General features: G+C 37.6%; 1 protein-coding gene across 1 annotated transcript; it reads right to left on the bottom strand.

The window, feature by feature from the left end:
- Nucleotides 1–367: 367 nt before the first annotated feature.
- LOC149551172 (GDSL esterase/lipase At4g10955-like) lies at nucleotides 368–2,087 on the bottom strand. The gene is made up of 2 exons (XM_089786754.1): nucleotides 1,948–2,087; nucleotides 368–1,554 (listed from the first exon to the last, which is right to left on the bottom strand). Exons 1-2 carry the CDS (start codon nucleotides 2,007–2,009, stop codon nucleotides 567–569), a joined length of 1,050 nt encoding a protein of 349 aa, XP_089642880.1. The 5' UTR covers nucleotides 2,010–2,087; the 3' UTR covers nucleotides 368–566.
- Between the last annotated feature and the right edge of the window lie 10,983 nt (nucleotides 2,088–13,070).

Genomic DNA, 13,070 nt, shown 5'->3' with positions numbered 1-13,070 from the left:
GCATATTTACTTGTTCCGTATTATAAATTACATTCAATCATCAAGTAAAAATACACTTCCATAAAAAAAATTCACATTAGTTACCACAATTTTTTTTTTTGGAAATTCAGACCTGCCTAACAGAAACACAAAGCCTATAAACTAATTGTCATATTTTCAATTTATTATATTGAATATTTAATTTTTAATAATTTTAATGAAAAATCAAAACTTATTTTGTTTTGGTTTTAAAACACTACAAATCAATTCAATTTAAATCAATTATGTGATTAAAAAAATCTCATCACATTCAATTTTCCAGTATCTCTTCTCCCTTTCATTCCGTAAGAGTGTGATTAGATACATTGATCCCCGAAATACAACAGAATTGAAACCAAAACTTCTCATCATAATTGTAATCAATTATGGAAAATTGTTTTTTACACAAAATCGAATAACTTCAAAAATAAAAAATAAAAAATATGGTCGTTCCGCCAACCCTGCAATTTTGAAGAAAAATGCAGACAACACGATCCAGTAAGAAAATGATCGACATACTCGTCAACAATCTGGATTAAACAAATCCGTCACGTTTTCCCCGCCGGAAGTCGAAACAACGTACATCTACTCTGCAGATCCGGCGACCACCATTGATGGATGCCATGAGCTCTCTTAAAATCAGGCGACGGGCCCAAATTCATTGTCAATCTGGCGGACGGAATCAAATGCGACGCCTTGGACTCCTTCCCAAACGCAGCCATAATCGATTCATTAATCGAATGGCGAGCAGCAAAATCATCAAGTCTGCCCACGCCGAATCCGATCCCCTGCATTTTCTCCCTGTTCCCGAAGTATCCAACATAACCAGAGCAAATGTGATCGGCCGGATTGACATACAAATTAGGAATCCACCTGCTCAGAGCAGCAAAATCATCCCGATCAGAGGCTTCCGGTGCTCTGCCTTTGACGGCCATGGCCAAACCGGCCGACAGGACGCTGTGCGCGACATGAAACCCTAATTTCACTTTCTCGTTTTTAATTCTCTCGATCGGCGCGGACGCGGACGCGAATGGAGGATTGAACAGATGGCTTTCCAAGACGAGACCTTCGTCTTCGCAAAGTTTTCTCGCCGCGAGCATTGCAAATGCGGCGCCTAAAGAATGGCCGGCGACCAGGACTTTGCAGTGCCCGTGCTTAGCAATGGCGGATCTGACGGCGGCTAGGGCAAAATCAAACCGCGGTGTTTTGTGCAGGCCGTTGATTATGAGAACCAGATCGAGTTTCAGATCCGTGCGCAAAGTCTCGGGCTTTAGAATCGATCCTCTCAACGCGACGACGGATCGGGGAATGTTGTCCTGGGGTTTTGAATTTTCTGTTCGTTCGAAGACGGCCCCGAAGATCGAACCGTCCACCTTGTCGATCATAATTTGTATGGGACGGTAATCGAAGAATGTCCACCAGGCCGGAGCTAGGGCATCAGACGGGTTTTGCCGTTTTTCTTGGCGATCTCTTTCCAGAACGTAAACTGCCTGCACCAGAGCGCCCGCTACGATTCTTCTGTGCGATGGATCGGTCCTGTGAAACAAAATAATCAAAAATCGTGTTTTATTATGCTATAAATGAAAGGATTTCAGGATTCATAGGATGTTTTGACAAAGGATTTCAGGATTGAAACAGAGGATTGCTTTAACAAATGATTTCAGGATTGAAACTGGAGATAATTTTAAACAGAGGATCCTAAAGGATTTCAGGATTGATATAGGATATTGATTGAAATAGGGGATTGATTGAAACAGGAAAGGATTGTTTGAAACAGAGACTATATAATAATTTCGGGATTAAAACAGGGGATTGTTTTAAACAGAGAATTTGTTAGGATTTCAGGATTGAAACAGGGAACGGATTTAACAGGAATTCATAAGGATTTCAAGATTGAGACAGGATATAGGTTTGAAACAGAGAATTTACCAGTTAAGATTGAGAAGATGACGGGGTCCCGACAGATCGAAATTATCGCGCTCGCTAGCCATCCAATTGACAAATGTTAGTTATTTGATCCCAGTGAATTTCTTGCAGCATTTAACATTTGCGCAGGGTTTAGTTCGACGAAAGAATGCAGGAATCTGCCGGAGGCCTGACCATTTCCGCGGATGTAATGTTTGAATTCAACGCGTTTCGCTTGCGGGGGCAATTTTCCGAAACGCCATTGTCTTCTGCGAAGTTTCTCATTGACTCGCAACATATTATCACGTTGCTCTCGGAATTTTCCCCGGACAATCCCAATGCCAAGGCAACGCAGGGTCCACTTCCTTAAATCATGTTGATGGAGAGTGCATAAACCTCATATTAACACAATTTATCCCATATATCCAATAGAATTTGGTTGTCCATAACTTCACACCTTTCCATGGTATGATCTGGACTCAAAACCTAATGGAAGCGGCTATCCTCCTTACAAATTGTACAGTTCATCAATTTTCAAAAAATCGAAAATATCATGGATTTTTCTGAAAATTTCATCATTTGATCTTCATGATTTGCATAGTGTGTAGTTGAAAACAACAAAAAAATTGGAAAAAAATCACTACATTTTCATGAATCTGAAGAAAAAAAAGTTTGACTTTGTTTTGTCTTTAGTTCATTTTGTCTGGGATTGGCCTATCCCAAACATGATATGGATAGGGCTCAATATTTTAATGAGTTCAGTTGATAATATGTTTATGTTATTATTAGCAACTGAAAGTCAATAGCCTTCTAGTTTATTGGTGAATTTGAAAGCTTTTCAACAAGTCCATCGTGAGTCTAGTCTTCTTAAATGCAAAGGTATGACATAAAAAAAAGGATGAGATTGAAAATGTTTAAAATCTTTCATAATAATAATAAAATATTAGAGAATATTTCTTAAAGATACATTTGGGTTAGGTTAAAACTTCTAGAAGTTGGACAAACTAAACTTTTTCTACTAGTTAAAGGTCAATGTCTAGTTTAGAGGTATGATAGCTCATAATTTTGTAATTAAGTTGAGAGGTTTTCTATAGTAGCAATCCTCAATGGAAACAAGCCTTTTTTGATAAATTTGACAGGCATATGACGGTTCTAATTTAAATAATAATGTTTAATAGAAATGATAACTGTGGACTCCCAAATTGACACTTGTTGTGGTACCAGTTCATTATCCCTATCATAATAAACCACAATGAATGAAGGATTTTAATAACGTCTACGAGGCTAGAGTAGTCTATGGTACCTACCTACTAACTACCCTAATCCAATTGTAATCCTTTGACTAATTCTTCTCTTCTTTGGTGTATTTTGTTGATCAAGTTTGTGGTGTTATACAACTGCTTTTTTTCGAAGAGGTGGCCCATACTGTTGTTTTCTAACACCTTTGAATACTCGGATCTGATGTCGTTGTACGTTAGGCATTCCATGACAAAGTGATGTTCTGTTTCAATGTTTTGTTGGATCTGATGGTAATAAGGATGGTAATTGTAAATCTATTCATTCATTCACATTTGATTAGAGCAATCTCTTTTTTTGCTCATTAGGAATGTCTCATCTATGGATCTAGGAATTCCAACCTCCATAGCTTTTGCTTCTCTCTTTCTATGAAAGTTGCATACAAGTGATTCTTAGGAGTTGTGGGGTTGATCTTTCATCAACTTCAACATGGTATCAGAGTTCTAGATCTTCATGCCCCTATTTTGTTTATGAGAAGTTGACTTGGCTTTAAGATATGTGTTTTTCTTTCAGAGGGGTTTCATTGTTTAGAGTTTTTTTTTTTGTATTTGATCTAAGGTGGCCACCTTTTCTCGATGCACTTTGAGCCCAAACAAACCTCACCGTTGAGCTCAGAGCACCCAAAAACCTCTATTTTCATATAAAATTTGTCTAATTTACACATAGTTGGAATTTAAGACAAAAAAAAATAATTAAAATTGCTATCAAATTGGGCACGTTTCCCAAGGCAGATATTTTATGATTTTTAGCACATAAATTGATATATTTTTTGTTTGAAGATTGATATTTTTTGCACAAAAGTTGAGATTTTTGGGCATGTAAATCAAGATTCTTTAGACACAAATCGAGGCAATTTTTGATACATGTCTGCATGCTTCTTGAGACATTTTGGTACATCCCTAACATGTGTCTTGAGGTTATTTCTATCCTAGTGGGCACACTTTCCAAGGTATTTGGCGCAAATCCTGAGGAGGTAAAAAATTGCTTTGCCCTTCTAGCTCTTTCTTTACCTACATGTGGTTTTTTTGTCGTAACTTGCTCATTCGGACTTTATTTTTTGCAAACAAAATATCGTCTAAAAGCTAGTTCCAAGCCCGTTCAAGTGGTGTAAGTTATTTTTAGTTTTGGTTCTTTTTTTATGGCTATTTTTTCTGTCAAAGTTAGGGGTTCTATTTTGCACTCTAGGAGACATATTTTGAGACATTCTATTTTCCAAATTCTGTTCTAGGCACATCCCATTCAATTTTTTATTTTTTTTCATTTTAGTGGATATCTTGGTTGTTTCAAGTTCGGAGATCAATTTTGTTGCTTCAGATTTTTTTCATGGGTTGTACTATCTCTTGCATCGGCCTTATCTCTCTTTTGATCATTGTTGTCATCCTTTTGTAGTAGTTTTGCAAAAGCACTAAGATAAAGTGTCACTCTATTGTATTTTGGGATCTTGCACATCTTTGTGTTTTGTTGTACTTGCACTACATTATAAAGTGTCTTGGGAGGGTTTCATGTTGGCCATATTCGTCATCTTCCTTTGTCAAGTGAGTGTTCCTTCCATGACATTAGCCTCATGATGTGTTGATGACACATGCCATTATAGGTGTTTGTACTTCTTTTTATCTCTCGATGTTACTAGTTCTTCTTTATGTAGGAGATATTGCATTCAATTTTAGTGCACATGTCTTACCTCTCAACATTATAGGGGTTATGTTGATTCTATTGTTTTCTTGGTTTGATGGAGTGAGCTATGTATTCAGTATTTGATCCTATGTACTAGGTGATTGCAGTGGCTAGATACCTATGCATTTTAGTGAGATGGATCATTTACTATATAGACATTTTTTCATTCATGTTTTTGGAGGCCATGAAGATACCTTCCATCTTCGATTGATCAACTCTTCAGACTTAGTCTTCTCTACCTGGTCATGTTCTATATAGTGGAGGCTCTTCAAATCAAAAGTTTGGCAGTGTTTGCAACTTCATGCTTCAGTGATGTTCTTCATAATTATCTTTTGTTCCTATCTTCTAAGGCATTCCCTTGTTTGGAGGCTTCTTCAGTCCTTCACTAGTTCTTTTTAGCATTATTTCCATCTCTTTTTGGAGTAGGGTTTTTCCCATGTGGTTTTTTCTATTTCTCCTCTTTACAGAGTTTTGGTTATGCTTGGGTACCTGATCAAGCCTTTGTTGTTGGGACCCATTTGTTTTCGCTTTCATCAGTAGTTTCTAGATTTTTAGCTACTCCTTAAGTTTATCTCAAGGGGGATGTTAGAGTAATAAGATATTGCCTTATTAATTAAATAATTTTGATTTAATTATTAAGTCATTTATTATCTCTAGTTTACTTAAGCTAAAATTTAGGCATATAATAATTAATTCTTTTATTAATTATTATTATGCAACTTAGGATATTCCTCTTTACAGTTTCTATCTTTTAGGTTTTACCTTTCTCCTTTTATAAGGATGGTAATTGTAAATCTATTCATTCATTCACTTTTGATTATAGCAATCTCTTTTTTTTGCTCATCAAGAATGTCTCATCTATGGATTTTGGAATTCCAACCTCTATAGCTTTTGTTTCTCTCTATCTATGATAGGTGTTTGCATACAGGTGATTCCTAGGAGCTATGGGGTTAATCTTTCATCAATGGCTCCCATGTCACAGAATAGGTAGGTCCTATCTTCCCATTCCTCTTTTGGCACTCTCTATCTACTTGTCTCGCATCTCAACTAGTGAGAACTAGTTCTACGCTGGGCTATAAGCATTTTGGCCTTCCACTTAATTGCCACACCTAAATATGTTTTTTCCTCATGGCATGTGTTGGGGTTAAATTCCTTAATATAGTGAGATATTTTCCTCCCCATGTGCCTCACCCATATGATGTTATAGAATCTTTTGTGAACAAACTTCTCAATTTCTTTAGTACTATTCGGGCAACTATGGATGTTGACATCTTACTTTTGCATCCATCTATTGTTTTACTTCATCCATGTGTTTTTTCTCCTTTCTATCTTTTCTTTAGTGACCATCTTAGGCCAGCGATGTTTTCTCATGCCCTGGGTTTTCTTTGAGTAGTATATCAATTGGACCATTGCAACAACTTCCAAGGGAAATGCCCCCACTTCAATCAATAAGATCTCATAAGGCACTGAGGTTTTGATTTTGAGGCTGCTAATGATAAGGTATTTTTGTATTCTTTCTACCTGTCTCCATTTCTTATCCAACAAGTTGTTGCCCCAAATTTCACATCCATACAAAATCATAGGTGTGACAAGCAACCCAAATAACATTTTCTTTGTCTTCCAATCCCAGAGTTCTGCATTCCTACACTTATTCTTTAGAGAATACAATGCCTTTCATCCCCTTTGAATCCTCTTAGATTTGCACGTTTTCCCAATTGAGTTTGTTATGGAAGTCTATTCCCAAGTACTTTTATTTGCTCACAATCTCTAGAGGACTACACTTAAAGAGAAAAGTGTTTGGAGGTCTCTTGTTTCTTTTCAATGAGAAGATCATAACTTTGGTTTTGTTGGTGTTAACTTCCATACCCACCTCCTAGAAAAAAATTTCCAATGCCTTCAAGTGCTCTCTCAAACCATTGGCTATCTTCGTGATAATGATGAGATCATCCACATATAACAATAGTTTCATCACATAACTAACCATCTGAACCCCCTCTCCACTGGCACTATTTAACCATGCTTCCAACTTGTCAATGTAAATCCCAAACAAGGTTGGAGATAGCGAGAGCCCTTTTTTTACCCCTATGTCATTGCTAAAGCATTCTGATAGCCCATCCATAGTTATGATTTTGGCCTTAACCAATTCATATAGCTTGTGTATTGTTGTCCTTAACACCATAGGGATTCCCAACTCTTCCATTCTTTTCCAAAGTTTGTGAGGAGATACTATGTCAAAGGCTTTTTTGAAGTCCAGAAAACAACAAAAATCCTCTTGTCATGTCCCCTTTTCAAATAATTAAAAAATAATAATCTTTGCTAAGGCAGGCAGGCCCAAGAAAGTGAAGTTTCGGAAAAAGGGGGTTAATCTTTGGAAACCGTTGGACTAATAAATGAAAATTATTATTAAAATATGTTTCATTAACCTCTCTTGGACATGAGTTACGGTTATGCCCTCTTTTAAGGGGTTTGGAGGTATTTTGGGCTGATTCCAGAACTTGATTTTTGCTCATTCTTTGTTATTCTTCAGAGGCTGCCAAACCTGTGGAGAAGGAGACCCAAGAACGGGAGTTTGAAGCCATTCCATGTGCATGCTCATATAGAGTTTTCCTTTGTGCTGAACAGTGCAGATTGGTGGGTTTTCGGGTGTGTTTTTTGTATGAGTTTGGTGTTTTCAGTTGAGTATTTCATATCAGTTTGGGTTGCTGCTGTATTTCAGACTTTAAGATGTTAAAATAGAGCTGAATATATGTATTGGGACGTGATTAAACTTTTGAGATAGATTATTAGTGTTTTTGTGGTGTTTTCGAGCATTTTTGTGTTAATTTCGAGAGCCCAATGAGCATAGTTTTTGTCCTACATTTGTGAGCTGCTGTGTAAAGGCTATACAGATCTGGAAATGTCATTTTGTAGGCTGTTATGCTGCTGAAATTTTTGTAAAAATGTCCATTTTCAGATTTATTAATAATTTGTGAAGTTGTGAAGCTTTTGGCACTATTTTCAGCATACCCGATTTGGGGTTTCTTGAGAAATTTGGTGGATCTTTGTGATATTAGACGTTTGATCTTGAAGATCTGATTAAAGGCTTGAAATATCATGTAAAATTAGAAAAGGGACATTTCAGTGGTATCAGAGCCATGATCTTGCCAACCTGAGGGTTTGTAGAAGTTTGCATGTCAGTTTTGAGAACTACCCAAATCTTGCATGTCATAATTTATGGTTGCATGTTTCTTCTAATCAGCTGCATGTCAAAATTTATGGTTGCATGCTACTTCTAATCATTTTCATGTTAGTTCTTGGTGAATTTGGTGTTTTTAGAAGTTGCATGTCAGTTTTGACAACTACCCAAATCTTGCATTTTAGTTTTTAGAACTATCCAAAACTTGCATGTCATAATTTATGGTTGCATGTTGCTTCTAATCAGCTGCATGTCAAAATTTATGGTTGCATGCTACTTCTAATCATTTGCATGTTAGTTCTTGGTGAATTTGGTGGTTGTAGAAGTTTGCATGTTAGTTTTGACAACTACCCAAATCTTGCATGTCAGTTTTGACAACTACCCAGATCTTGCATTTTTGACAACTACCCAGATCTTGCATATCATAATTGATGATTGCATGTTGCTTCTAATCAGTTGCATGAAAAAATTTATGGTTGCATGCTACTTCTAATCATTTGCATGTTAGTTCTTGGTGAATTTGGTGGTTGCATGTTGCTTCTAATCAATTGCATGTCAAAATCTATGGTTGCATGCTACTTCTAATCATTTGCATGTTAGTTCTTGGTGTTTGAAGAAGTTATATCCTATTGGGGTTACACTCTACTTTATCCAGAATGGGCAGGTATAGTACAGAGTCTCAGAGGACACGATCTTGGACAATTGATATCCAAAGTCAAAATAGTAGAAAGGATGGTTATTTAGACATTCGAGATAAACTTATGAAAATAAGCCATGACATGTATGAATAGTTGATTGAGCACCATCGTATAATGAATGACATGTTGTCCGACCCAGCTAAGGTGGATAAGTTGACTGGATTTCTATTTGGCAGATTTTCTCACAGAGCAGATGACACAATTACCAAGAACTTGCATGAAGAGTTTGAGAAACTAGCTGATAGCCAGGTAGAGGTCTCAGATTCTACTCTGCCACAGGAGGTGGTGGGAAAGGATATTACACAGATTGATAGTAATGGTCAACTTGATACTCAAATTGATACAATTGTTTATAGGTCGTCAAAGGGTGATGCCACAGGTATTCAGGATGGTATAGTTACAACAGGCAGTGACTACAGTGTAGTGGGTTCAGATGATGATTATGAGGATGTTGTTGTGCAGGATGGTGAGATACCTGGTAGAGATGAGCAAACATTGAGCATTCATGATTTTGCTGAGAAAGAATACCAGGCATAGTTAGATGCTTCACCACATGAGGTTGAGGCTGATAGTACTTCACATGATTTGTCTAGCCAGCTGAAGGTGAACAAAGATAGTATTGTGACTTCATTATCTCATCATGACAGGTATGTGGAGTTAGTTGGTATTGGTCATATTACTCAGGTGAGGAGTTTTCTTGAGTTACCAGTTGATTCTAGTTTACGGATATGGACTCGAGATTGTTATATTGGCATTTGGGATTCAGTTGACTGGAGATCTTTAACACTTTTTGGTAGCAGTGTTTGTTTGGGTGCTATCATGGATTTGATTAGCAGATTACATGGTGTTGTCTTTTCTTGTGCCAGTATCTTGTCTAATGTTGGTATTAGTTTTTATACACCGATGTTGGGCTTTGTTCATATATCCAGTCGACTATATTTGCTGGAATGTGTTGATGATCTTTCATATTTGGCAGTGTGTACAGATGAGTCCCAGGATCATATTAGCATTGATGACATCCAGGAGGATGTAGTGGGCAGTTTTGAAAACTTAGTTTCCTTGGGTGCAAAGGAGTTGGACAACAGTGCTAATGTTTTTGATACTTCGTATGTTGATATGAGCTTTAGAGTTGATTCACAGGACATGGATGGTAATACTCTAGAGACTAGTAACTTTGAGGATACTCCTTTAGACAGTGCATCAGAGGAGGTTTGTAGGAGACGATCAAGCCAGTGCCATCATGTGTCTAATTAGTTAAGAGTTAGTGACCAAGACATTGCTATCACTTGCCAGCATTTCGATGTTGCTCATAAGTTGTTAGCAGTTTATGGATGGGGTTCTCCTACTAGTGATGAGCAGGAAGGCAGTTATCTTTCCTTGACAGAGATCCACTCTTTATGGGAGGCTATTTGGATTTTGAGACAAAATTATATGCAGTTGGTCGCTGACAGAGATTATCTTATGGAGTGGGGCAGTACAGCATATGATGCATTGTTGGCCAAGGAAGATGAGGTGAGTGAGCTTACTGAGCAGCTTGAAGTGACTTATGAGATTCTTGAGAGTACACAGTTGGCTTTCAAGGAGTCACAGTTTCAATTGGCTAAGGTGACTATGGAGTTAGAGCGACTACAGTCTTTACCTGATTCCATATAGTCACAAGCTGTGGTGTTTGGTGATCCGAGGATGTCCATGGCCGAGATTGTCAGAGATAGTGGAGATGGGGATGCATCCATCCTTGATACTAACATTGGCATATCAGGTTCATTCCCACTAGAGTTAGGTTCAGTTGAGTTGGGTGTTGTAGCAGATTGTTGTATGCCTGACATGGTGGTGGCCTCTAGTATTAATGGCACGGAGACTAGAGATGTATCAAAGATCATGTGTGATGTTGGTGAGTCCGTAGTTGGCATGGTTCCTGCTAGTAATACTACTCCCTTGGTGATATCTTCGGAGGTAGTAGTCAGTTCCAACATGGTTAATGATCAATTGGAGTTAGTTTCATTTAGATTACAGTCTGAGCCACTAACAGAGATTGGAGAATTCTATCGGCATTACATTGTGAGGTACGCTCATCAATTTACCTTTGATGACCATGTTGATGAGATGATGATACAGAGATGTACTTTGGTTCCTAGTGCTTATCATCAGTTATGGGACAATTTGATACCTCAAGATGAGAGTTGTGATGGGCATGACATGGTGATAGGTTCTGCAGTTGACAGCTTGATAATATGTGACTTAGAGCAGGAGTTTGGGAGTGATGCTTCAGTGGGTGTTGTTATTGATTCTACTCCTTTGGCTATGACATCTCCTGACTTAGCTAGTGATCAGTCACAGTGGGTTGTATCACTTGTTCATGGTGAGCTATTGACTGAGGTTGGTTTTTTTAATCAACATTAAATTGTAGGGTATGTACATCAGTTAGCATTTGATCCTTGTTTTGAGGAGTTGATGGCAGGCAAATTTGGTTTTGATTCCATTTCTTACTCGTTATCTTGTAATGTCTTTTCACCATCAGTAGTGCATGGGAGTTATGGTTATGAGATAGTGGTCGGTGATTTGCAGAGTTGTGTTGACTGCAGGAGTTGTACAGTGTGTGGATTCTCCGTACTTGGTACAATTTCATTCGAGAGCGTTCACCATTGTTGCAGAGTTGGATTGTACATTCCGTATAGGCCAGTGGGATGCGTTGATGGTATTTACTATGTTGGTAGTTTGATTTGTCCACTTTACTTGGTTTTTGATGTTCTAAGAGTTTGTGTCTCATGGGTTTTTGACTGTGGTAGTGGTGATTTTGGAGTTTGGTTGAGCTATAATTGTCAATTTGATTATGGATTCCTCTTGGTCATATTGCAGAGGATATTGTAGGAGCCTGTGTTAATTGGTAGTAGTATAGTTCATGACTACATTTGGGATCCAGGTGGATTGATTGGTTTATTGTTCAACCATTGCTTGAGGACAAGCAATGTTTGGGAGGGGAGGACTTGTCATGTCCCCTTTTCAAATAATTAAAAAATAATAATCTTTGCTAAGGCAGGCAAGCCCAAGAAAGTGAAGTTTCAGAAAAAGGGGGTTAATCTTTGGAAACCGTTGGACTAATAAATGAAAATTATTATTAAAATATGTTTCATTAACCTCTCTTGGATGTGAGTTACGGTTATGCCCTCTTTTAAGGGGTTTGGAGGTATTTTGGGCTGATTCCAGAACTTGATTTTTGCTCATTCTTTGTTATTCTTCAGAGGCTGCCAAACCTGTGGAGAAGGAGATCCAAGAACGGGAGTTTTCAGGTTTCTAAGAAGGCTAAGGAAGGGATTTTGAAGCCATTGCATGTGCATGCTCATACAGAGTTTGCCTTTGTGCTGAACAGTGCAGATTGGTGGGTTTTCGAGTGTGTTTTTTGTATGAGTTTGGTGTTTTCAGTTGAGTATTTCATATCAGTTTGGGTTGCTGCTATATTTCAGACTTTAATATGTTAAAATAGAGCTGAATATATGTATTGGGATGTGATTAAACTTCTGAGATAGATTATTAGTGTTTTTGTGGTGTTTTCGGGCATTTTTGTGTTAATTTCGGGAGCCCGATGAGCATAGTTTTTGTCCTACATTTGTGAGCGGTTGTGTAAAGGCTATATAGATCTGGAAATGTCATTTTATAGGCTTTTATGCTGCTGAAATTTCTGTAAAAATGTCCATTTTTAGATTTATTAATAATTTGTGAAGTTGTGAAGCTTTTGGCACTATTTTCAGCATACCCGATTTGGGGTTTCTTGAGAAATTTGGTGGATCTTTGTGATATTAGATGTTTGATCTTGAAGATCTAATTAGAGGCTTGAAATATCATGTAAAATCAGAAAAGGGACATTTCACCTCATCCCCTGGAGTGTCCCATATTTTCTCAACTAAGTATTGAAGAGTCATCATGTGATCAATAGTGGAGTGCTTTGGTCTAAAGCTCGCTTGTCCCTTTTCTCTTTTCTCCTATGTTTCAGCCTATTTACCAATTTTTTGTTCTATCATGCTTCCAAATAGCTTGCCGAGAAGGGGGTTGATCATGATGGTCTAATAGTTAGAGGGGTTGTTTGTGTCTTTGCTTTTGTAGATCAAAAACACCGCACTGGTCGTCCAATTTATGGGGAAACCCTCCTCATTGGCATTGTTAAAAATAAGGTTGTTATGAGGTGCAAGCAAATCAATCATCTTGTATTGAGTTAGCTTGATAATTGAAGAACTAACCAATGATTAAAAATATTTAACATAAAATAAAGAGAAAGTGGCAGTTACAAATGCATGATGGTGAGAAACCAA

The sequence above is a fragment of the Cupressus sempervirens genome, chromosome 6 (genome assembly GCF_028749045.1).
Source record: "Cupressus sempervirens isolate cs-2001-9-10 chromosome 6, ASM2874904v1, whole genome shotgun sequence".
Lineage (NCBI taxonomy): Eukaryota > Viridiplantae > Streptophyta > Pinopsida > Cupressales > Cupressaceae > Cupressus > Cupressus sempervirens.
This window is presented reverse-complemented; position numbering and strand designations above follow the sequence as displayed.

Excerpts from the sequence above, each read along its gene's own strand:
- LOC149551172 (XM_089786754.1), bottom strand. The coding sequence starts at position 2,009 with ATGGCTAGCGAGCGCGATAATTTCGATCTGTCGGGACCCCGTCATCTT. Across the intron at positions 1,555-1,947 it reads CATCTTCTCAATCTTAACTG|GACCGATCCATCGCACAGAA; the intron begins GTAAATTCTCTG and ends TTTGTTTCACAG.